The 26,762-nt window shown below is 38.0% G+C and overlaps 1 protein-coding gene and 1 long non-coding RNA gene across 8 annotated transcripts in view; one reads left to right on the top strand and one right to left on the bottom strand.

Annotated features, from left to right (window-relative positions):
- Positions 1–13,605, top strand: part of PARP8 (poly(ADP-ribose) polymerase family member 8) — a 172,598-nt gene extending 158,993 nt beyond the window's left edge. For 4 of the 7 annotated variants that reach the window (XM_038535141.1, XM_038535139.1, XM_038535142.1 and 1 more), the window contains one exon: positions 9,004–13,605. In XM_038535141.1, coding sequence (XP_038391069.1) covers positions 9,004–9,106 — 103 coding nt within the window. In that variant the 3' untranslated portion in view covers positions 9,107–13,605. Of the gene's footprint in view, positions 1–8,075; positions 8,292–9,003 lie in introns of all 7 variants that reach the window. The other 3 variants (XR_005358489.1, XR_005358488.1, XR_005358490.1) reach the window with 2 other exon arrangements.
- A 222-nt stretch (positions 13,606–13,827) lies between these two features.
- Positions 13,828–26,545, bottom strand: LOC106558739. The gene is made up of 2 exons (XR_005358491.1): positions 25,555–26,545; positions 13,828–20,660 (listed from the first exon to the last, which is right to left on the bottom strand). It is a non-coding gene; the product is annotated as an uncharacterized LOC106558739 (long non-coding RNA).
- Between the last annotated feature and the right edge of the window lie 217 nt (positions 26,546–26,762).

The raw sequence follows: 26,762 nt of genomic DNA, 5'->3' as shown, positions 1-26,762 counted from the left end.
TTTCTTCATGACCAGACAGCCTCGAGAATGGTGGGCAGAGCCTGCTTTGGTTAGACAGCCCTTTGTTCTTTCCAGGCTCACCAGTTAGGTGACATTAGCCACATCGCATGACCTCTCTGAGCTTCATCAGTGCATTCAATCAAGGATCATCGGTAGATGTTGTAGCACCATATGTCTACCGTATCAGGTAGACTCCCAATAGGAAACCTGTGGCCCATGAGAAATACAATTTCTGTCACCCACAAGCAGATTACTTTAAAAGTGTGGTTTATAGGGAACCATGGTCTAGTGTAGCAGCCTGAATCTAGTAGCACTAGAGCTGTTCTACATCCCCAGGGCCAAAAAGGACAAGGACAAGAAACAGTTCTCAGAACCTGGCAGGAGATCTCTTTCTAGTTCAGCAGCTTTGAAAGGAGCCAGAACCTTCAGCTGAGGGACTTACGTAGTGCAAGGAGCCCTTATGATCCCGGAACCAGGGGAAACCTAAACTTTGCCCTCCTGCCAGTGTCCTGCTAGGACTCCTCATTGGCCAAACCCTGCCAGAATGTAGAGGGCAAGTGAGCATATTGATGGAATCCATACAAGTCAGCCTCCTGGGTCAGATTGCAAGTTAGAGAAGGATGATGCCATGTGGGTCTGGAGGTTCCTAGGGAAGCTATCTGCATGCTATTTTAAGGTTATTATGAAAACAAACTTCGCACAGTGCAGGTCTTCATTGAAAGGCACTCATTAGGGGCAAATGAGTGGCTCAGTCAGTTAAGCATCTGCCTTTGGCTCAGGTCATGATCTCAGGCGTTAGGATGGAGCCCTGCCTCAGGCTCTCCTGCTTAGCAGGGAGTGTGCTTCTCCCTCTCCCTCTGTGCTCTTGCACTCTCACTCAAATAAATAAAAATCTTAAAAAAAAAAAAAAAAAAAAAAAGGAAAGTCACTCTTTAAATTTTCTTCTCTCTTATTTTCTTGACCATTGTGACAATTATCCATTGTTAAAAAGACTGGCCTTCCAAAAGACACATCCAATCACAAAGTTGTTTGATTGACTTGCCTTATGATTTAGATGGAAAGGTAAAGCCAAAGTCCTTTCCTTAGCCTGATGTTAATCGTTTAATTTACTCCTTTTAGTATCTTACTAAAATTCAAATTTGTTAAGCCAAATAAACAACTTTAGGCAGTAGGCATTTTAGTGTTATTTCTTTGAAATTTTACATAAATTATATGTAAAATAAATCTGTAGGGGTATATATTTATGTGTCTGGAGGGAAGGATTTCTATATTTATTAGAAGAAAAAATTGGGGAAAGACCATCTGAAGAAAAGAATAAAATTCTTCCCTTATACTTAGATACTTCCCAGATAGTATAAAAAAAATTAAGATAAAGATTTTCATTTCTTTATAAATACAGATGAGATTTCATCCTTTTTCTCTGCACCCTCAGGAGAGAAGGGACTAATTAAGAAAAATTGATAAGATTCAAACATATCAAAAGGAGAATCCATTCACTAATTAATGTACATTCTAATTACAACCATCAGCTTCTTTATAAAAGATGTAATCACAGAGTACTATGAGTATTGTGTTTCCCCAGTGAGTGGTAACATCCAGGAAAAGATAAATTGATGAGGAAGAAATGAGTTATCACAAATACACTGTTATCAGACAGAAAAATCTCATTTTCTTATTCTCATTTTATCCTGATTTTTTTTAATTAACATTATCTGATTCCGTATGTTAGAAGTTTGGCCTGATGACCAGGATATAAATTAATGTGCTTTCCTTTTTTATCTATTTTGAAGTGAAACTACAAAAAATCAAAATAATTTCCATGCTGATCTGATTTCTGGAATGGAGATAATAAAACAGTTGTTTAATATCCTAATCATACTCTTTCCAACAAGTAAACAACAGCACAGAATCAGAGAAGAATTGGGGGGAGGGATATTTTAGGAAACAGGCTACTATATTAAGAAAAATTGGAAAGTAAAATTAAATCAATTCCTTTAAAATTTAAAGGAAGATATCACATAGAAAAAAAAGTTTGGAAAATGTTGGATAATTTCAGAATGAATAAACTTAATCAAATTTTAATGCTTCAAGCAAAATGTAATAATTCAGATGTTATGAGTAGATTCCAGCCAATTATTTCATTGGCCCTGAGACACATGTACAAAGGCATTAAGGCCAATGGGTAGAGATAAGGCAGCAATTTTTTAAAAGGGCTAGAAGCTAGACTTAAGCAGAAGATGCAGAAACCAAATGGACATATTGTGCTCTAATCATAGACAATAAAAATGTTTATTTCACAGCAAATGGGGGATTTTAGAGCAAGAGAGGAAGACTTACTATTGGATACATTCCATAAATAAGATTAAATAATAAAAATCAGAGAGAAGGTGGTTGCTACTTTGGCAAGGTAACAGAACAGGTGTATCTAGTGCTATGGACTCCCCCACACTACCTACCCCCCCACCCCCGCACCGTAGTGAAAACTATTAGAGGTAAGAGTGTATGTCTTCCCCCTCAACTGTCTCAGACCAAGGAGAGGTTAAGAATTGCTAGGTTTACATATCTTGCTTATTTGATGTTACAGTCTACCTGCTTAATGCTTTTGTGTTTCTTTGATTTAGAGTAGGCAGGCCTGCAAAATCAGTTGTTTCCATATTTTGCCTATTAGATAAATTTAAGGCATACAGTCCTTCATGTTTTTCAAGGCATGCCAATAAGTCCAGAAACTTAAGAACGGGATGGACCAAATCAGACAAGTCTGCAGAAGAGAGATGGTGTATGTTCAGGTTCTTGAGTTGGGCAGCTCTCAGCACTAAATTAATTTCAGGAATTCTTATCCAAAGTCTGTCTTTTAAGGTCTAACTCAAATACCACCTCTTCTAGGAAGCTCCTATTCAAAATTAATCTCTCTTCCTGGTGTTCCTGCAGCTCACACTGTAGAATTTCCATTTAAAATTCAGGTTTTTCATTGTATTTGACTTTTCCATGAGGCCATCTAGTCCTAAAGGGCAGACTCCTACTGTTGCTTTTCTTTTACTGTCCTAATACCCTGCAGCACCTCCCCTGGCACCTGATGCACAACTGTTTGTCAGTGCATTTTTAATGAATGAACAAAGCCAAAGCTAAAAAGGAAAATATTTTGGACTATGTGCGGTTTTTATTTTTGGTCAAAGTTTGGAATATATATAAAGAGGCATCTACAAGAAAAATTTGTAAAATAAGAACTGTATAATGGCCATTCAGTGAAAAGAAAGATAACTTTCATTGTGATTTTGCGGGGTGGGGGGGAACACTAGCGTTTGAATGGGAACATAGTGAGGAGACAGACAAGTTATTTATAACATTGGAGGACAAACCTTCAGTCATGGCTCAGTGAAGCTGTGTGACATAAGCTATATGACATCAAGCTGATACGATCGGGAACTTTGCTTTATCCCTAGCCTATAATAAATCCAATTTCTCTGTCTGCAACCTAGATCCCTTTCCAAGATTTAAACTGCCACATCACTCTCCTACTTAAAACTCTTTGGAGCTGCTTGTTCCTTATAAGATGAAGCCCAGTCTCCTTTGCAAAGAGAACCAACTCACCCTCCAAGCCCTTTGTTCTTCCTTCAACATCACCTCATTGGAAGGTCCAGGGAATTTAGTCCTCAGCCTCACGGCCCCCAGTTTTTTATCACCCACAATTTCTCACCTCCAGATGTTATGCTTCACGACCTAACTTGTACGCTATGATTCCCACATTTCCTCTTTCCTTTCTCCAGTAAGCTTGGATTCGGTCTTCCTCTCTGCCTTCATGCTAATTTACCTAATTCCCACTCCTCTTTTAAATTTTAGTGTATGTCTTTCCTCCTCCCAGAAACTTCTCTTGACTCCTTTGTGCTACTTCTTTATGTTACTGTGTGATGTCCGTAAGCATGTTTTTATCATTGGATTATTCTTTCTTATGTATGGTCTTCTCCATTGTTCTGCATACATCTTGAGGTCAGGGACTGTAGGGCTTTTTTTTGTCTTTGTGTGCCTAGCACAGCGCTTGGTAGAGAAGTAGGAATGAATGCAATGCCCACACTTAACTGCTCCTTAGGTATTTCCCCTCGAAAAGTCTGCTCATACCTTAAAATCAGTTTGTACAAAGTGGAACCCCTTCTTGCTAAAATACCCAAGTCAAGTTCTTGGCTTCCCCAATCTATGCAGTAATTTTACTCAAAGACACTTGAATCCTGAGCTGTAGTTTTTAATTTCTTTTTCCTTATATGCCCAACATCTATCTTTATACAGTTTTCTCCTTTCGATACCTTTGTTTCCACAGATGTATCATTCTCTGCCCCAGAGTCCATCAAAGGATTACTAGTTATTCTCCATGCTTCTGATATTGTCATTGCCCCTAATCTATCTTGTACAATGTCAAATTTATTGCACATTAACATTATTACACTAATGATACCCGTTCATTGTATAGAAACTGAAATTAAAGGTCAGCAAAAAAGAAGAAAGTCACCCATAATATCTCCACTTGAAGTTAACTACAGTTAATCTTTTGGTATATAGCCTACATTTCCATGCATATAATTTTTTTAAGATCATGCTGTTTATATCACATTAATAGTCCTAAAGCAGAGCTTCGATTATACCCTGTTCATACACACTGGTAGTTTTTAGCAAATAAAAACATGACATTCTGCAACATAGAGCCCTTTTTACCGTATTTCAACGACCCGTACAAACTACTGATCGAATAAGAGTATTTCTTGAAAACAATGTGGAATTATTTTTCCCACTACCATGCCTTTGTTCAGTCAGTCCAAACGATGAACCTTCTTGCCAGCTCAGCCTTAGCTGACCTTCCATGACTTAACTACGTGGTCTTTTCCATGGGGTCTTTCCTGACATCGCAGACATGATGTCTGTCTACTGTAAATTTTACTCGTCCTTGCTTATCCTTGCTGCCTGTCTTACAGTTATTTGCATAACTCTATTATCTCCCCTAGTAAGATGCAAATTCTATTTGCAGAAACACTTTACACATAGTGAATGAAAGCAATGACAAAGACTGAATGTTCCAAAGTAACGACGAGATATGGTACATGAGCAGTGATGTAGACAATGCCTCAGATACCTTAAGGAACTTTGGAGAAGTGCTGGATATCATTCAGTTCACAGTGAATTTCTCCTCTCTATTGCTAATAAAAAACAATGCTATCATTTCTGGGTTCCAGATTCAAGCAGTCCGAAAACAAATTTACGTGTGCCATTCTTTAAAGCTGTCACAAAGTTGCTCCATCAGTTTGGGAATAGAACTTGTCAGTACATTCAGAAGTTTTTATCCACAAAATTTTCTAACATACCCAGAGAGTTCCAGACAGCTAAATTCCCTCTGTTCTTTTATTTTATTTCTCATAGCTTTTTAAGCACATTGGTTTATTTTTTATTAAAGTTTTAGTAATCTTTTTATGCTCCTGGGAACTTAAGTAATTCTTGTCTCCTTTTAGATGCTTTCATTTTTTTCCTTCTTCAGAAAACCCCAGTCAAGTGTATCATTTCCCTATTGGTATCATTCTTGCTCCATTTCTTTTTCTTTTTTTTTTTAAATATTGGTGCTTTCTGGACATAAATGAAATTCACTGTTTAATTAGCAATTGAGTGTTTCTCTGTAATACTAATAAATAGCTGCAAAGTATTCTGTATGCCATATTGTAGTAAATGCCCTAATGCCACCAGTAATGCATATATCTAAATGCTGCCAGTTGGCCAAGTCAAATGGTAGTTTGTCTTTCCTTTTATTATTATATATGCTTCATTATTTAAGACACCTGAATGCTTGTGGCCAGTTTTATCCTTCCAATTTACAAATGCTTCCTCTGGGCATCCTAGGCAATGGAGAAATGTGCATTTTTCTTAATACTTTTAATTTCAATCGATTGCTCTTGCTCTCTATTCCCTCTACCCCAGACTCTTTCTGTCTTAAATTATTACTGTTTATTTAGAGAATATAAGTCTCATCTTCTCTCCATTAACTACAAATGCTTTTCAAGTATCAGTGAACAGTAGTATTTGGGGATATCAAACCCTTCCATCTGATGGAGATAGAGTATTGGAGGAGAGGGATGTGGCTGGAGAGGAAATTTAGGATTAGGTTATGAGGGACCCCAGTGTGTCATGCCAGTGCTATTGGTTTTGCGCTGCAAGTGAAGTGGAGGCCATTTGTATCACTCAAGCAGAGCAGGAAATCATCTTACAGGAGGGACGATGGGGCTAAGTGTGGAGACAGAGAGATCAGTTATAATGTTCTTATAATCATCTAGGTCAGTATTTCTCACTCCAAAAGAAAATGTGTTTGACATTGTGACCTGAGAAAAAATCAATGCTTACTTTGTGTGGTGACTTTAGTATTCCATGTCCTATTCTATTCTAATTTCATTGAAAAATGCTAGCCTAAAAAAAAAAAAAAAAAAAAAAGAAAGAAAAATGCTAGCCTGGACAATCTAAGTTAATTTCAGAACCTGCTAATTGTACATAACCTGAGACTTGAAAATCACTTGTTTAGACAAATGATAATGAAGCCCTAAACGAAGGTTTTGGCGTCAAATGAAGAGAAGATGCAAGTGGGAATAATTAGGAAAACAGAAGCAAGATAACTTGGTGATTTATTGGATTTTGGCACATGGAAGAGCCGAGAATGGCTGAAGTTTTCTTGTTGAGAGACTGGGTAGAGGATGGTACTCCAAATTGAGATTTTGATAGAGTAAAAAAGGAGTCTTGGGTAAAAAAAAAATAAGCTCAGCTTTGAATATACTAGATTTGTGATTTCTGTGGGAAAATTATAGTTAGGGAAAGATGTAAGGATTAGAGATATAGTTTAGGAATCAGCATGTGGGTGATAATTAAAGCAGCGGGAGAGACCGAAATAATTGAGAGTTTGCATATCATGAAAAGCGAAAACACTGAGAGTGAATTGTGGCTAAAACCAGCCTTGAAATGGGAGGCCAGGGAAGAAGACGAGATGAAGGAAACTGAGAATTAATAATCAAAGGGCCAACTAGGGAGTGAAGAGATAATATAGCTTCAGGAAAAAAGAGCAGTCGACTGTATCACATACTGCAGATGTAGCAGGTAAAATCTGAATCTCTCATCTATGAGGCTATGGGTAACCATTGTCCCTACTTTCAGTAGAGTGGTAGGGTCAGAAGAATGATTGCAGTGGGTTGAGGAAAGCAGGAGCAGTTAAAATGTACTGTAGACAAATCTCAAAGGTCAATTTGAAATTGAAAGGAATAGAGATGGTAATATGTAGGCTGGGTATCAGTTAAGCCAAGAGTATCTTACTCAACTTTGTGTCCAGTGGACAGAGGACACAGATGCCATAGAGAACGAACATAAATGTGTATTAGGAAAATGAGGAGAGAGCCATGTGGACTGGTATGTGTAAGCACTATGGTTTCTTTGTCTCTCCAGTTGTCTTTTTGGTAGTGTTTTTTGCTTTCCAAAATCCAGATCCTTGAGGAACTAGCTGGATCAGCTTGGTAAACACCATTCTCTCTCTTGGGATGAGCCTGCAAGCCAGGTTGCCTCCCCAGCCTTGACTCAGCATTATGGATGGCTTAGTTTACCCTTTGTCCCATGGGTAGCCAGGATGTGCACAAAAACCAGTATAACATATTTTACTTGCCCAGTAAAATGTATCTTTTACACAGTTTGCCACAAAGCACCAAATTGGATTCAGACAGTGCTTAAAACATTTCGCTTTAACATTCTCCATTTAATTAACAGAGCACTTTTACAGTTTGGTCTCCTGGGAAAATAATTCTAAGTGAGCCATGTGCCACATATCCCTTTCTTTTCTTCACAGTGAGTGTCTGACACGTACATATGCGTACACTCGTGTGTGTGTGTGTGTGTGTACATACTATATGGATCAAATTAATCAAGTTGATAGGCAACAGGGGGTGAGTCCTTAAGAGTTTAAACTTGATACAAATGCAGTGATCACTAGGTATTTAGGTAGTGGATTACATAAGGACCAGAGTTCTCATTGCTGTGTGTCATCTATTCCATTTTCCTGTATTGTGCTATTTCAGGAGAATTTTAATGTGGTGAGGAAAAGACAGTGGTGCGCATAAATCTTTGAGACTGCTTACACCCCTGGTTATCTACTTTGAAGTAATTACCACTTCTCGAAAGCTTCTGTCTTGAAGTCATTTTTATGAAGTAAAATTAATTCATCACCTAATTCTCCTTCTGAATATTACCATGGAAGTTTAAAAACCCATTCTTGGAAAATTCTTATTGCCCAAGTAAGTTTATTTGAGGAAATGAATAATCGTCTAAAATGCAATTATTTCTTTCTAAAGGACTTAGTAATCGCTGTCCTTTAATGCTATATCTCCACTTCTGTAGCTTAGCTAAACTTAGCACACTTGCATTCCTCTGTGAGGTACCAGCATAAATAAGAATATCTTCTATAGTCAGTCTACATAGAGCAACCAGTGATAAGGGGAAAAACGGTGGCACCGATCACAACAGAATAATAATTAGAAGGCAGAGCAGCGGCAGAAAGTGAAGTAATTTCTAAAGTGTCACAGATCAGAAAATAAACAAATGATTGAAGTACAAGTGGGGCTAACAAGTTTCGAACCTAAGGAATGGAAAGCTAAGGCTGGTGTATGTTCCTTCAGGGTAGGCTTCATAAAACAACTGCTGAGGGAAAAGTCTGCCAGGCCAAAGACACAAGGTGCTTCCTGCAGCACAGGCGATGCTTTAGGGATGAAAAAGGAAGGAAGGGACAAACAGGGCATGATGTAGGATGATCATGTGTTTAGCAGGCTTTTCTGTGTTTATTAATGCACACACATTATTAAATACAACTGAGAAATAACTTCTTCACTGCTCATTCCCTTTGGCTATTAAAGGTTTTAGGTACCAAATAGCATTTCTAAGGCAGCTTAAGTGCTTTTTGGATATTTTATCCCTTTAAAAATGTCTTCTGTTTCTTTTTTTGGGTTTTAGCTATGAAGATGGCCAAGTTGGAGATGCGAATATTAATACACAAGAAGGAGGCATTCACAAAGAGATCCTTCGAGTAATTGGTAATCAAACTGCTACTGGTTAAAGGACCACCATTTAATTAACATGATTTGAAAGCCTTCCTCGGGTTCAAAGCTGGATTTTGAACTGAAGAAGATGATAAAATAATTTATTGTTATTATAAACAAAAGTAACCCTTTGAATACTGATTTTTTTCTTAGTATTTCTAAGTATCTCATTAAATACCTAAAATGGTATAAAATTTATCAATTGTAGGGTTATGGAATCTAGTAATAAAATTACAACAGCACTTAAACTAAAGTTTGGGTTGCTCACACAATAAACAGATTGAAAAAACAGTTTTGTGCTGATATTTTTATATTAAACTCTTTAATTGGAAATTTGGTATTATATACCGACATTTTAGGTTACCAAAATAGAACTGAGAACATTTTATAATGACGTCTAAATCTATATGATACTTTGCAATAAGTACGTTTGCACATTCTGATGTGCTGTTTAATTAGTGGTATGAGCATTCAAATGTTTTGGGGAGGGACGTTTCCTATTCTCCTGTTATTTTTTCTTATACAAAAATAATTAGGTCTTAGATGCAGTGCTTTGCCCAAGAGTATGTAATGTACATATCTATAGATTGATACATCAAAGTGTGTGACTGTGCATGTATGTGTGTATGTATACACATATATGTGTTTCAACAACAGATGGCACAGCTCCACAATTCTGTCTATGCTCATTTAATGAAAAGAATAATAGTAAGCAGTAAATCTGGACATAAACCAAGATATGAGTCAAATTTACCACCATTCAGTCATTGAAAATATTTACAATTTTTCTATTTGTTTAAATAATTTTCCCTTCAGTTAAAATTCAGCTCTTTCGTGATGTTATCTAACAGTTATAATTTGGGGAACATAGATGCCCCAGGTGGACTAAATCTATATTTAAATGATTATATGTTTAAGAGAAGGGCCTCAAAATTTAAACAAACTATATTTTTTATTTCCTACAATGGAGCATTTTTAAAATTTATTTATACCACACCAGCATTTTTTATATTTTTTCATCTAATACCTCGGCTTAGTTTTTTTCGTATTGAGAAAGAAGATAAACTTTGAAGTTTCTTTTATATTAAAAGAACACAAATAAGTTTATAGAGAATAATAACACCAGCTCTCAGCATTTTCCTTTTAAGAGTCATGTGCTCATCAAAATCATTTATATTTCTTTGAGTCCTAAAGTTATTCATATTCATCATAAGTTTTAATTAATGGTGTTTATTTTCCTACATGATGTCTTTGGAATAAGGCCATTCATGAGAGCAATTTAATTAGCAAGTCTGCCACTCTATTCAAATCCTGAATCAAGGCTCATATCTGCTGCTCAGTTATTTAGAAAGAAAATAAATAAATAAAAAAGTTTAGTCATTTGCAAGTATAATGTTATAACTTCTATGTTTATTTCCTTTGGCATAAAAGGTGAGCGAAAAGGTCATACACGTTGTTAAGGGTTGCTATTCAAGAAGTATTTATTAATTGTTTGTTTTCTAATACTGTAAATAATCGCTATGCCACTTAATTTCTGCAAAAATAGACTTGAAGTGGTTGGGATATTAATCATTGTGATAGGATACACTTAAAACATTGATCTATTCTGATTTGTGCCTCTGAACCCAAAGCCAGACTGAGGGACAGTATTGGCATGGTAGGGCCAAAATAGAGCATTTTACCTAGTGTTCTGTGACCAGATACTTGAAGACTTTACACAGGACAAGAGGACCACTTGCTTTTTTCCTGTCAAGATTCCCCAAGTCTTCCAAATCCCTTTGTGTTTTAAAAACATTTTTAAGCAACAAGATAATTTTTCAAATTAATTTTGTGGCACATTCTATAAATACCATAACTACGAAGATGTACTAGCAGGATTTAGAAATTGAGGTCTTAGAGCCCCACCTATGTGGCCACTGGCATCATTGAGGCACCTCCCAAAACAATGTTCAGTGCCTCCAAGCACAGTTTTAAAACCATGGACCCAATCCATTAAGATCTGACTTAACAGTTGAGTGATCGATAAGGAGTATAGTATTAAAATCTGAACTGAAAGGGTAACTTGGAGGACTCAGGGGAGAGCATTTCAGGGAGCAAACACTGGCTTAATGCAAACTCCTATTGCCAGTTCAAGAATAAAAGTAAATTCACCTCTTAGAACAAGGAAAGTAGTTGATAGTTTTAATGCCTACTAAATACTACAGATAATAGACATCTTTTATGATAATAAAATAAGATGTCTCCTAATGGTAATTAATTGAATGCTATTACAATGCAGAATGACAGATCTTAAGTTTATTTTGGAAAATTAAGTTCAGATCCTTTGTAAGCAAATATTCTAAGTATTAGAGCAATTAAAGTTCTTTTAATTGAACTTTTGATATTGGGATAGCTATAGTATGCTGATACTTACTTTATTTTTAAAGAATTTAATTTCAATATATACCAGTAGTAAATGAATATCATGCTTACAAGATCCAAGGAGGTCTTTAAAATTTAGAAGCTTAAACATTATCATGCCTTGATTCAGTCAACCCATAAAGATATTATCTATTGACATATTTGATGATGCCAAATGTGATATTGTATTGTATTTATATAATATTTGAAGTCTGTTCACTGATGCTTTGTAATAGTTACATTAATTGTGTGACATTACTACTTAGTATTAACCCACCGAACAAAGGTAATCTTTTATTTTCATTCTTGAAGTAGGGGAAGAAGAACCTTAATTTATTTCTACTTTTTCCTGCGTTACTGACTTTGTGAACATTTCCCTATAAGTAATTTGTCCTCTTTCACTGTCCACTGTATTGAAAAAGAGAAGAAAATGACTGGACATTCGAGAAGAGAAAAAATAATATACTTATAACCTAGTGCTATAGAATACATTATAGTAAGGCACCAAAGGTGCCTTAGACTACATTATGTTGAAATTATTTTTATTTCTTTTTGCTCAGCAAATCTCAGTCAAATGTTGGACATGGAGGTGTTTTCAATTTAAAATTTAAAGATGTGCCACATCCTTAAGCTTAGTATTAAATATGTGATGTAAGAAACCAACCCCAAAACTATTTATTGTTAATGTTCTGAATATCTCTCATTGAAAAATTTAAGAGTTTAGAAAAGACCTCTCTGTTATTCTCTGCTTTGCTAAAAGAAAGAAAACTTTTAATATGCAAGTCTATGAATTGTTAATACCATTGAAAGAATTTTAGCAGTACTTTATACCATAATATCATAACTTGCCAGAGGGCATGGCATTTGAGAAAGTTTTAAGGAAAAATTCATCATCTTTGTTAATGTCTGGATGCCTTCATCAAATAGTAATTTCATATGTCATGAAGGGCCACTCAACCTTGGACTATCTACCACTTAAATATGTGGATTTCATAGTAGCACTTGAAGCACATTTAAAAAATATTAGGATGTTATTCGATTGTTCCGCTGAATTCTTCATTATAACACTACCTCAAGACAAATGATAGACTGTTTGTGAAGGTAAATTGGGTTTCCAGTAGAAGGAACAAATAAAATTTTGCAAATGAAAGTTATCAAATAATTCAATGGTCAAGACTGTGTTGGACATAGATATTGTCAGTTACCTCTTGACAGTGCAGTAATATGGATATTTCAGTCACTGGTGATGAATGATGTAGGTACGACCCAGTGAGTTATATGAAGGGGTTTCAAGTTGCAAAATTTGAATATAATTAGTTCCCTTTCAGATTGGTTTCTCCATGGGCCAATTTGACTTCAATTCACCTAAGCCACAAACAATTGCTCACTTAACAGTTAAAGGATTAAAATACTCAACTGCTTTGCCAGAATGGCAGACTGAATATTCAATTATTTTGGCATTGAATGCCTGCTAAATTTTTGTCAGATTATATATAAATTTGATGTATATTATTGTCCAGTCAATTTTTCCTGGAGATTTTGTATACAGTATGATATATTAGGATAAGTTTTTGTAGGTTAAAAGAATTTCAAGTAGTTTTTAGACAAAACATATCCATGAGTGTGAAAAAGCTGTGTTGAAGAATAGATTACATTACACATTTACCAGCAAGTCAGTAAAAAAAATAGTGCTTATTTACATAGTCAACATAATTTAATGTTCTAAAAATATTTTCTTCAATCTGCCCAATATTTAATGTATCATTTGAGATTTAAAAAATGCAGCCACTCCTTTATGTAAACATTAAGATATGCCTATGTTTCTTTAACTATCCAGCCTTCTTTACAATAAATTTCTTGACTTTTGTGCACAAAATAGTATATTGCAACCTGCTATTTAGCCTTTGGTGCCTTAGAGTTATTATAAATATTTAACAATATGTACATAATGTAAATACTGCCAAGAGATCACTAAGGCCAAATATTTTCTCTATTCACTTTTTATTGCACTTGCTTTCTATTGCTACTTAAGCCTCTTTTATCCAGCTTTGTAATAGTTCTAACATTGTAGCCAATGTAAATGTTTACTTTCAATAAATCTGAATTTGTTCAACAAGTATGGTATATGTGGGCACTATTTTGAAAACTTGGCTAGGTCTTAGATACTATCCTGATGATGAATCTTGCTTCTGGGGACTAGATTTTTGAAGTTCTCAACAAACTCTAAAAACGATTTTGCCTTTTTTCACTTATAAAATACTTTTAAAATAAGAGGGTATTTAAAAAAAAAAAAGCCCTTCTTACCAATATTTCCCCCAAATAGTCACAATACATTTAATTGGTCATGTTGAGTACCATTTTAATTTCAAATTCTGTCAAGAACTACAGGATTGAAACAAAAAAAAATTTTATATGTTTTGTAGATATGCTCTATAAACACTTAGGCATAATATCAAAAGGAGCATTTCAAATGAATCATCTTGAATTTTCTAAGCATTTCTGGCTTGATTAGTAATTGGAAAATGATTTTTAAACCACTACATTTTATAACATCTCATTAACTGAATAAGACATTAGTCCATAAACAAATTTGGTTTTCTAAATACATTAATAGTAAATATGAGGAACTAAGTTTATATTCTCATAAGAAGTAGCAGTTTTTACTCATGTTACATTTACAGCTGAGAAACCATAGAGAGTTAACTTCTGTTTATTAGACTTGATTTCAGTTACTCTAGAAATACTTGTTAAGAGTCTATGTACATACTTAGAGTTTACAATATTCTTATAAGGAATAGAGAGTTTTATATTTTGTGTTGGCCTTAAGGAACCTTCTATCTATTTGGGAAAAGCAAAACCATGTTTGGAAATAATTCATGAATCTCACAAAAACAATAATGTTGAATGGAAAAGGCCAAAAATGCAAACAATGTTTAGGAAACAAACAGATAATCTACATCATAGGTAAGGGGGAAATACCATGGATGCCCCATGGTGTTAGCCCAACCCTCAACATCCCATAGACCTTCCCCAACTTGAGGAAAAGGCCTTTAAAACCAAAATGAAAGGAAGATTGGCATATGAAGGAAAGTAGGCTTACCAATGCAAGGGTCTTGAGTGAACCTGCAAAAATTCATAAATAATTTTGAAATCATTGAATTAAAAACTGCAATCCAAAGGACGTTTTGAAACCTTAAATTAGTGCCAATGAGTACTATATTGCTAATTTCCATTTGCTTATTCACCAGATACTTTTTGTAATCTTTTTGCAACAAAGTTATAATGATTTACTCATCTGCTTCTGCTTTTTGCAGATAACACATATATTAGAAAGCACTTAATTTTTTGAGTTTTTAGCTTTTCCTCATCCAAATTTTGTATATCTTTATGACTTCATGGCTCAGTCTTACTTTTGGAACTGCCATTCCTTCTTACAATTATCTGCATTCCTCATCATAATATAGTTGGCAAGAATGTACCTCTACATCCTAGGGTTTCTACTTGAAACCCTTTGAAGCCCACTCTTTGGGAAAACCAATGTTGAGAATCCCCAAGAATTTGTTGAGTATTTATTTTGTCTCTATTTCTGTTCACAACCTCTGGGTCCTTCTTTTTAATTATTTCATATAGTAGTGACTTCTGACTTGTATCTAAGAACACTGAAAATTTCAAAGCTATCAAACATATACATTGTTTAAAAATCGTGTATTCCTGAATTTCAGATAAGAGAAATTTTGATTACATAGGGTTTGCTTTATCTAGCACTTTATAATTTAGAAAGCACGTTCACATAGATGATCTCATTTACCCTTCAGAATAACCCTATGAAAGGTGTTAGCAGATTTCTTTATCTCTCAGAGATAAGAAATTAAATAGCTTGTCAAAAGAGTCACTAGGCTTCAAACTTAGGGCCAGAGTTTCTGAATCTTATCTCTGTGCTCTTTCTAATAAACCATGTTTCTTACTGCTGAGACCCCAGCTCGGCAAAACAGAAAACAAGTGTGTGAATTATGCAGACTAGGGGGGTGAGTCAATGAAGATTTAGGTCTGATTGCCTTGAGGAGCTCTATCAGGGAATCATCAAAACCATTCATAGGCTAGGTGTGATTTTATTCTAGAGAGTGGGCGGGGGGGGGGGGGGTGCGGTATGCTCTTGGTATAATTGACAGTGGAAAAGTCATTGCCAGCTCTTGGTGAGTGACATCATGGAAGTGGAGTTTGGGAAGTATGCTGGCAGCCATATTCAGAAGGAGTTCTGAGAGAGACAGAAAGCAAGAAGCTATGAATTGGTTTTAATAGTTCTCACAGGTGCAGAGGCCTGGAGAAGAACTAAGAAAAAGAATAGGTAGACAATACATAGAATTTAGGAAAAAGCAGTAAATTAGTAAACAAAAGACCCAATTTATATGTTAGGATAACTTAAGATAAACTGAAAATAATTTTTCTCCAAATTTTTTATTGGAGATCAATTAAGATTCTCCCATTCCTTTTAGTATTCAGGAAAGAGAGTAGGGCTAACTGAACAGTGTTTCTACACCATCTATAAAAGCACATATTTTTCCATGTGAAGAAGAGTAGGGGAGAAATATTCTATCCACAAAGGGACATCTTTGGGAATGCACTTCACCCCTAACCTAGGAAACCTATAAATGCTGAGATATGTAAGAGAGTGGTTAGTAAATCTCATATGGGTTTTGATATGATGTCCAATTGTGTGTGTGTACAAGGCACTATTGCCTAGGGAACACCTAAGACTCACTGTCCAAGATGGTGGCACCTCACTCGATATGCTCTACTTGGAAGACATCGTCCACCGTGAATGGCTTCAACTCCCACCTGTAATGATGACTCCTAAACCTGCGGCTCTTGTTCCTCTCTCTCCTGAGCTTCAAATTTATAGGATCATATAATGCTAAACAAACATCTCTTCCTCAGTGTTCAAGAGATACGTCAAATAAAAAACTCACTGGTTTTCCTATCCCTGACTATTCTACTCCCTTTTCACACTTCTCAATGAACCAATGAATGGCCACTCCATCCACCTGTTTACTCAAGCCAGGAGACAAGTCATCCCCTATTCCCCTCCCTTTCACTCCATCACCACCAATTAATAGCCAAGTCATTTCATTTCTCTTTCTGAGTGTCTTGAGTGCATTCAAGTGTTTTGATCTCTCCTGTGACATACTTCTATTTGGGTTATATCAGTGATCTCCAGTGGCTCTCAACCGAATCCAGTGCCTTCTACCCAGAACAGATATTCAGCTAGGACATATGAGTGCAGCCTTATGATTGCTAAGATACTGAATACCTCTATATGTTAGTGAATAGACACTGCCTCCATCTGCGCAGGCCTGGAGGCAGCAACTGAAGTGTTAACTCGGCTCACATAAGACCCTCCTGCCCTTTGGTCCTGGCTAAATACGCGACTGGAATTTTTAATATCACCAGTGGCTTGACCCCCTTTCATAATGCTGATCTTTCTGAAATGTAAACATGGTTTTATAGGCCCCTTACTTAAAATCTTTCAGGCATCCTAACATATTCCTCAAGATAAAACTTCTGGCTCCTTTTCCCTCTCCAGCCTCATTTTGCACCGCCACCACAGCGATCCTTACACTCAGCACTGGAGTCACACTGAGTTATCCGCAGTCCAGAGAACAGCCCATTGCTATTCACTTCTCACAGGCTTTTTTCTCTCTGCCTAAGACAGCCCTACTTCCATCTCCACATTTTACTCCCCTTCACTTTCATTCTGTTTTCACTTCCTCCACCACCTTCCCTCTTTCTCCCAGACTGGACCAAGTGATTGTTCTAAGTCTTCTCTGAGTATCTGACCAGAGCTCATCCATCTCACTTAGCACATGGTGAAAAGGTTTATTGATTGTCTACTTCTTGTCCCCTGATCACCTCCCTTCCTTCCTACCAGGCACACATTATTTTCGGTACCTAGTAAATGTTTTGACACTTAGTACATACATAAAAAGTAACTCATAAATATCTGTCTCATGGAGATGGTCTTCAAATCAAGCAACATTAAAGCCAAAAATCTTTAGAATGTGTCTTAAGATTGGCACATAATATTTTCATAAATCTAAACAACTACTCAGCAGGAGGAACATAACAAGCCACAGCTATCATCATCATCATCATCATCATCTCCAGCTCCCAACTCCATCAGCTGAAGGAAACGTTGCTAACATCTACTCTCTCGTCAGCCTTGAGGTATATGCTTTCATCGTCCTGTTACTCATCCTAACTGGATCAAGCAATACCTGCTTTGGAAGGTCATTTTGAGGGCCTGGAATAAAACATAAAACTGGGTACTCACAGATTTATAATTTAATGTCAGTAATTTGCATAATCAAAGGATCATTGCTTTGCTAAATAATTACCTTAAATAATGAGCTTCTTTAGCATATTTAAGAGTTCATTTACAGGTCATTAACTACTTGACATACATGGAAGCGAGATACTTTAAGCTAAAGTACTAATCCTCATTACCAATAAAAATAAATCAGTGATGGAATTAAGTACATCTATAATTATAAGTCAGTGGTGAAATAAGGTTCCTTCCAAAGGAATTGCTTTCTTCTAACATGGTATAAATTGTAACAAACCTGAATTTTATTATACATACTTACTACTCTGACATCTAACTAAATTTTTGCAGCTGTGTAATTGGGAACATTTCTATTCTTTATGTGTTTCTGGGTTAACTTCTGGGATACGTATTTCTTAATACTTGTAGGCTTGCAGCATAATCAATATTCTAGTGCCGAGATGCAGCAGCCGTGGAGCAGTATAGCCTCCTGCAATTTATTATTTGGAATATTTTTCCTTGAGTTTCTGCGTATTGCACATCTATCCATAATTCAAGGCCAAACTCATGTGCCCTCAAGTACATGAATACTTTCTGGATCACCCAGCCATAAATGATGTCTCTCTGTTCCAAATTTCTGCAATACTTTGTAGTTCTCTTGGAGCACTGGCATAGTTAATGCAATTGGGGGGCGGGGGGGGGGGCGTCTTTGGGTAAAAAATGGCATTCCTGAACATTATTCTCTACCTATCAACACCAGTAGTCTCTCTTTGCTAATGTTATGCTTAATTTCATAACTTTAATATGTTAAACATGCAGTGTTTAATTTTTATAACCTTATAATTAAAAAGCATTTTAAATTTCTATTAGCATTACTGAAGAAAGTGGACAGAGAATGCCCCCTACACACACACTTTGGACTAAAGGGGACCACTGTCTCTCTCCATCGCTTTCATACCTTGTCCACATCTGCTAATCAATCAGGATGATTTAGGAGAAGTACAGGGCAACATTATACCATTTACCTACATAATATAATGAAGAATAATAGATCCATCATTTTCTTTCCATTCTCCTTAATGGGAGTTTTCTTATTTCGTAGAGGGTAAAAAGGACTGGTCATACGTTGGACATGAGGCAAGATACTAAGCTACATATAGACATTCAAAAGGCATCTGACAAACACATAGATTTGCTTTTTAGTGTACAGAAGGGTTTTTTAAAAATAAGCAAATAGTAAACTTCATAAACATTGATTTTGTTTTATAATATCGTCTGAGTGACATCTGTTTCCAGGGATCAGGAATGGTATTTTGGCTTGCATAATTCCAAGAATGAGAGTTTGGAAGCTTGCACTAGCACATTTTTCTATAGAAATAGCAGTGCTCAAGACTTACGTTATTTTTGTTCCATTCCCGAAGTCACCACTAAGAAAACTATTTCTCTTGCCTGCTACATCTACTCAGTCTCCAAGAGCTGTCAAGCCTCCGTCCAAAATATCTCTGCTCCCCTAAAATGCTATAATATTTGTCAGCTCTAATATTTTCATTTATCTATTCAAATCATATATATTTTTAGCCCATTGTGTGTACCAGTTTCTGTGATCCATGTTCTCCATATGCTCATTTTCACCTTCCAAGATGAAGTTCTTGCCTTAACAGGAGTCCACACTAAGAAAGTACAGACAAAGGCAACTACAGTCCGGGATGCTGCATGATGTGATAGGTGGGGACATGGAAGGAAATCTCTCATCCAGCCTTGAAGATCTCCTCATCAGGGTCCTATCCTGCTCAGAAGATTTTGTGGTTTCTCATTCATACATGAACCACAGATTCTAACACAGTATTGAAGCCCTATATGAAGAAACCAAACAGTTTTCTATCTATCTATCTACTCACTTCACATGACTTATTTCCAGTCAAACCAGGATCCCCATTAATACCTGGATCCACCAAACCTTGGACTTTGTTAATTCTATGTCTTTCCTCACCCTATTTCCCTATGAGTCAGCTCATTCTACCCATTACCACTGTCAGATCCGTTGCTTTAATCTTTCTTTAAAAATCTCAAAGGGAATCTTACCTCCTCTCTGAGGCCTGTTACCAGATACAGTCTTACAGCCATTAGGGTGAACATTTCTCGTAGGTTCCAACACATTGTGCTATAGGTAAGAGTGACAGCCTTTCTTCATTTCCTCCACTAGACTGGGAGCTCCTCCAGATAAAAGTCTTTATCTTTTGATATGCTCCAAGACCTGAATAAGTTAGCAGCAAATATTTTTGAATAAAGACAGATATATAATTTGAAGAATTTGTGGCCAAAGCAGTACTATTGTATGCTACCGGCACTTCCTTAAGTGGTTTCTGCTTTTCCACCCCAATGGTACCAAACTATAAACTGAGGCTAAATTAATATGTCTAAATCTTGTTTTGCAAATTCACTACAACAAAATGCTACTCGTTCCAATAGCAACTAGAAATCCCCTGTGGGAAAAAAAGAAAATAGCTGAACCTCAACTTGGGATCCTGGTTCTCTCTGTTTCCTAATCTGTCTTGAAAATACTGTTTTGATATCTTCCTCACAACCCGTTTCTCACGTCAGACTGGGCAGGCCTGGTCAGGATTTGTATGGTTGTTAGCTAGAGAAAAAGGAGAGGGTAAACCCTAAGACTCTCCTTTCCCTCAGAACTGTAGCCTCCAGTCGCCGCTGGTTTCTCCTCTCATCCTCAGGAAGGATAAACTTCTGTTTCAGCTTCATTTATGAAACTCCCAGGAGATGCACAAAGAGAGAAACTTCTCCATATTAGATGAGGCTATGTTATTCCTTTGAGTATCCTTGTGACTACGTTTTTCCTGTGGGCAAAAAAGAAAGAGGGTTGGGAAGGGATCCCAATAAGCTCAGGTCCTCTTTCCTGACTGGAATAGCCCTTGGAAAACCTAGAAAAATTAGCCACATGTGTTTTCCTTCACTGGTGTGGGCTGAAGAGGTGGGTCCTAGGAGAGAAGTTGAGGAAGTTGCCTTTCATTCCTTCCACAGCCAATAGAGCAAAGAAGCCAGGTCAGAAGCAGCAGAGAGAAAAGGCCAATAATCTCAGAGCCCTCTGACACCAGGAAGAGTAAGTAGCAAGAGAAATTTCAGAGTAGAGCCTCTTGTGGATCCTGGCTGTCTCACACTGATTTCCCATGCTACCTTTTAGAAACAATATTCAACTTGTTTAAATGCTTAGTAACTTGGTTTTTCTTTATAGGACTGCCACCTTTAATTCTTTTGAGTTGTCTAGCTCTTCGGGGCTCTCTCCATATATATGTTTATTTGTCTGTTTTTCTTTTTTTTTAATTTTTTAGATTTTATTTACTTATTAGAGAGAGAGAGAGAGAGAGAGGCAGAGACACAGGCAGAGGGAGAAGCAGGCTCCCTGCAGGGAGCCCGACGTGGGACTCCATCCCAGGTCTCTAGGATCACGCCCTGAGCCGAAGGCAGCGCTAAACCGCTGAGCCACCCGGGCTGCCCTCTGTTTTTCATTTTATTTGTCTACATTAGTGCTTTCCTCAGCACGACTGCAGCTGTTCTTTTACCCACACCCCCACAACTGCACTCCAAACCAAGTATGTTGACATATTTCCAGAAACGTCATTCTGGAAGGTGAAAAGGTGAAAGGTTAGCCCATACTAGGTTGTGACATTATTAACAAGCTGTCATCATCTTAGGACTTGCAGACAAAAGTGAGCAACATGAGCACAATTTAGGAATCTAGGTAACCACGATTTTCTACATAACCACCAACAGACCTCACAACAACAGAGAGATCAAAGTGAAAAGGTTTCAAGGCAGAGACAGGGAGTGACATATAATAAAGATGGCAAAGGTGAGGAGTTAAATATTAAGTACAGGCTGTAAGATACCAGTGTCTCTTCACAACAGAACTATCCAATGTGTTCAATTGGCCAAAGAAAGACTGTAATTCATTCATTCATTCATTGTTTTCCCAGAAAGTACAGAATGGACTCCTGAGTACAGAGTGCATAGTGGATACTCTAATTAATTAGACTTTTTTTCCCCTGAGATCTAGGCTTTGCATAATTTGACTATTCCCATCAATCTAACCTTATCTCCACTGTCTCTCCTATCCCAACACTCTGAATTCAGCCATTCTTTTTCTTATGTCCTTTCAGCCCACCATGTCTGTCTATTCTCACGCCCCAAGTTTTTCTCCTTGCCTAGAAGGTCGTTTTCTTCTGTCTTCCAGATACTTATCCCCAATTTATACTTGCAAGCCCAAGTTAAGCTCTGTCTCCTTCATGACCTTCCACACTGTAATCTCTGTTGTTTAAAGGTGTGCCATGAGGTTTTCTTTTTTTTTTTTTTTTCTGATCTAATATTTTGTGAAGACCCAGGAGGAAAAAATATCATTTTTTAAAGATTTATTTATTTTAGAGAGAGCAAGAAAGCAAACATGAGTAGGGGAGTGGAGCAGTGTAGAGGAAGAGAATCTCAAGCAGATTCCCAGCTGAAAGCAGACCCTGACTTGGGACTCAATCCCATGACCCTGGGATCATGACCTGAGCTGAAATCAAGAGTCAGGCACTCAACTGACTGAACCACCCAGATGCGCCAAGAAAGTATCACTTATACTTTAGATATTTGCAAAGGTCAGCATATAGCAAGTACTTGATAAATAATTATTGAATAGACCAATTGAACTGACCAAGATAATTGAATGTTGAGAGAAGAAAATGAGAAGTTTTGAAAAAGACTGGATATGTAGCCAAGAAAAATTCCATATTTTACTTAGTCATTCCTACTTCTTTGTCCATACAGCACTCATATGTACTTCTGTCTAAAGTAATTCACTAATATAACTATTCATTAGCATTGATGTCTCTTTATGACTTCTGAGGCTGAGGCCCAGGACGTATTCATCTGTCCCATTTGCCTTAGTCCAGTGCCTGCTACAGATGAGGCACTTAGTAAACCTTAGTAAATGAGCCAATTGCCCAGTGCAGAAATGAATTAATGAACAAAAACAGCGAGATCACATTTGGGCGTCTAGGCAGTACCTACACGGGCCTATCAGGGAAGTATGTCTTATGTTGAAAATACTCCTGTGGGCCCAGTAGAAACACATCATTGGGCCAACGATTTGGGTGCTTTGGGGGAAGGAGGAGGCAGGCCTTCTACGTGAAGGCAATTGCACAAGGGTCCACATGAGAGTGGAAACAGAATGTGCGGTGGAAGAGAATCGTTTTTCATTAATTGTATTCCCTTTCAGTGCTGGGAGCCATGCCATGTCTTCTGTTGGCCCCCTCTCTCTGTTTACTCTGACTCTGCCTTTCTCATCTCTGCTTTCCTTATTATTTCCTTGTTCTCTACTCTCCCTCTTAAGCTCCATTGGTCCCAAAATGCAAACTGAGGGCAGACAGAGAAAAAGCCAAGAGACACTGTAGAGGCTGGGGTGCTGTATACAGTATGGATTTTCCCCAACTGAATGAATCAGGACTGAAAATAGAGCATTTTCTAATAGGACAGACATAGTAAGCAACGTGATACATTTCAGTATTGAGTTCTATTTGAGTAGAATTTAAAAAAAAAGTAATTAAGCGTTCTCTAGGTTCTCTGTGCCGTGTCCTCATTAATCTGAATGATGATGATGATGATGATGAATACTCTGCACAATGCATTGTTCTCACTTAATACAATGATCTTTGAGGTCGATGCTGTTATTACCCCCATTCTACATATTGGAATACTGAGGTAGAAGAACATGGGATTCGGTCATGGTCACAGATTCATCGAATGGTGGAATCATCCAACTTGACTTCACATTCTTAACTGCCCTGTGATTTTGGGTCCCTCCCTCTGATCAGCACAAGGCCAACCACAGAATCAATATGCCAAAATATTTGCTGAACGGAATCACTTTTATGCAGTGTTTATGAAGAGTTTTTACCTGGGCCTTTAGAACTAATTTTGGCATTTATGATGGCCCAGGAAAAGACCTTGGCCAGTGAGAGGACCTTAGAGGAATGAGAAGAACAGCTGCTCATAGAAATGCTGCTCACAACACTTAGAGAGTTTTGCCAACAAGTTCAGCAGAATTCTGGAAAAGTCTGCTCCAGAAGGGCTTGAGATCAATTCCGGTGCCCTATGCTGTGCCCAGGCTTCAGAAGGCAAATTGAATGCTCCACTCACAGAATGTTGAATACAGCAGCTGTAAAAGGTGCTGTAGGGACAGGCAACAACACTCTGCAAAATACAGCAGAATGAAACCCAGAAATTGTCACAGCAGCTCACATTGCCCGGGGTACAGTGACCTTGATAATCTTCTGGACTATGAAACCTTGGAAGAGTATCAGATTTATGAGGCCCAAAGCAAAACACCACAGAAAACATAACCTGCATATAGGACCCATAAGCTACCCATGCGGGGAGTGGAAGCTACACTCTTTATTTGGTATCAAGAGATAAAGCCATCCAAAGTATTTTCTCACCGAGCAGTTTGTCAGAGATGTAAAGGGAACCATGAGATCATAAAGATTATATATCTTTATGATTTTTTATTCTTCAGTGAAGGCATCCAAGATGCATGTTGGCCACGTAGTAGGTGCAACCCTATGCCAGGAGTTAAAGATACAGAAGTGACATAGAATGAAATGCCCATGTACTCACGAGGGTAGGAGAAAATTTAAAAGATTTATTCACTGCTGTGCCAATCCTGGGCGTTTTTGCCCTCAGATCCATCCTGCACCCTTCCACTGCTCTGCTCTGTGTCACAGTGGGAGCCAAACCTACTGTATTTCTCATGCTCCTGCTCTAGATGGCTTCCAGATGGACTTGTCAATGGGAAGCACTAGCAGGAGACTGAGGAACAGAAGGGAGAAGACAGGAATTTCTCCCTCCATTTATTCCTCTGCTGGCCTCTCTAACAGAAGCTGCTCTTCCCCTCTGCCTCCCGCCAGCTCCTGTGGGGCATGGTTCTGGGTTCTGAAAGGTGATCTCCACCCCTGGGCTCTTGTAGGTTCTCTTCCTCTGTTAGCTTGTCCAGTCCCAGAATGCCCCCTTCCCGGTGCTGTTAACTTCTGGACTGCTTCCCTTGCCCGGTTTGATTTTCATCCTCCCTTACCAATACCTCGAATTAAACCTCCTCTGTTGTAAATTCCTCAATAGTGCTTTCTATTGGAGACCCTGACTTCTACAACTGCTATCTTCCCTGTGCTCAGAGCAGGGCCTCATACATATTTATTGCTGAGTCTCTGTTAAATGAACAAATTTGTGGGGGGAGCAGGTGTCCAGACAATTCTACTAAGTACTTTATATGATTAAAGGGACACGCATGGGAACGCAAAAAGAAGTGCTTGGTGAGTTTTTTGAGAGTTTAGGGAAACTGAGTTTTGAAGGAGGCATTTTCAGGTGGACAGCAGGGAACATGCTTTCCAAGAGTCAGAAGCCATGTGAATAGAGACAAAGACACAGGAAGGAGAAGGAAATAAACGCTCAGGGACCTACCGAGGATTTCTTCTCAGGTGAGAGATAAAACTACTGTTTGTGAATTGTGCAAATCAAATTACAAGATGACCAGATCTAGACTACAAAAGGCCTCATGCCCAAACTAAAGAGCTTGGAGTTATCCTGCAAAGTCATTGAACAATTACAAGCAACTATAAGAACACCCCTTGCATTTTGATATCTCTGAATTTTGATATCCCATTTCTGAAACAAAGCAAGCATTTAAGATTACTTCATTTTTACCTTTTTTCTGTTTGCCCGTTGTTTATTTTTCTCACAAAGAGCAATAGTTGCCGAAATATTTTGTCTAGTTAAAAAGGATCTTCAACAGCAGTGGCTGCTTCAGTGTGAAGAGGCGTCCGTGAATACTGATGAGCGAAGAACCGCAGGTGTACGCTGCTCCCTGGGAATAAACAGCAACCACCTTTCGTTGTTTTTAACCACTGGCAGGTCACCTTACGGTGTCAGAGGTGTCCTCCTTTGCTGGCTGCCAGATGGCCGCGATGTGCCAATTGCCTAAAACGCCACAAAAAATGTCATTCATCTAGGATTACTCAGAAATGAGAAAAGAAGGCTGTGGAGTGTCAGAACTGTGTTTTTACAACCATGCTGATCTGGAGCCTTTGCTAAGTATGCTCACATGTAGGCATAATCCCAAAGGCCGAAAGCAGCATCCAAGCCCAGTCCTGTGAAGGAAGAGAAAGGCCAATCTTCTTCTTCTTCTTCTTCTTCTTTTTTTTTTTTAAGATTTTATTTATTTATTCATGAGAGATCCAGAGAGAGAAAGAGACACAAGCAGAGGGAGAAGCAGGCTCCCTGCGGGGATCCCCATGCAGGACTCGATCCCAGGACCCCGGGATCACGACCTGAATCAAAGGCAGACTGTCAACCACTGGGCACCCCCAGGGGCCCCGAGGAAAGGCCAGTCTTGTCCACTCCAATCTCCGAAGCACATAGATTCTGTCTGCCCCCAGCTTCGAAAGGATTTTCACAATGATTCATGGTCTCCTTACTCCTTGGATTCTAGGTATCATTGGATTCACTGCTGAGGTGGAGACTTTATGGAAATCCAAAGCCTGACTGAAGATCTGTGTAGATGGCTCCCACGGACAGGTCACCCTCACCTCCCGGGTGCTGACTTGTGCTGTTTCTGTGTCATAGGTGTTGACAGAGACAGAGCTCGGCTGCTCCCTCACTTTGCACACACACTGGGCAGGACTGCATCGCATCACGAGTGAGTTCTCGCTCCGCATTAACAAGTCGGTTCAGCTCTCTCAGCCCTCTTGCCTCTGAGTTTCCCACTGGTTCTTCCCCAGCCCACTCCCCACTCCGCCCCCCAGACCCCCCCACCCCAGCCACTACACTTCAGCTTCCTCACCAGGATCCTAAACAAGGAATTTATATGATAAATGTTGCAACTCCATAAAGGATCACCCTTTTATTTTAGCTTA

Source organism: Canis lupus, chromosome 4 (genome assembly GCF_011100685.1).
Source record: "Canis lupus familiaris isolate Mischka breed German Shepherd chromosome 4, alternate assembly UU_Cfam_GSD_1.0, whole genome shotgun sequence".
Taxonomy (NCBI): domain Eukaryota; kingdom Metazoa; phylum Chordata; class Mammalia; order Carnivora; family Canidae; genus Canis; species Canis lupus.
This window is presented reverse-complemented; position numbering and strand designations above follow the sequence as displayed.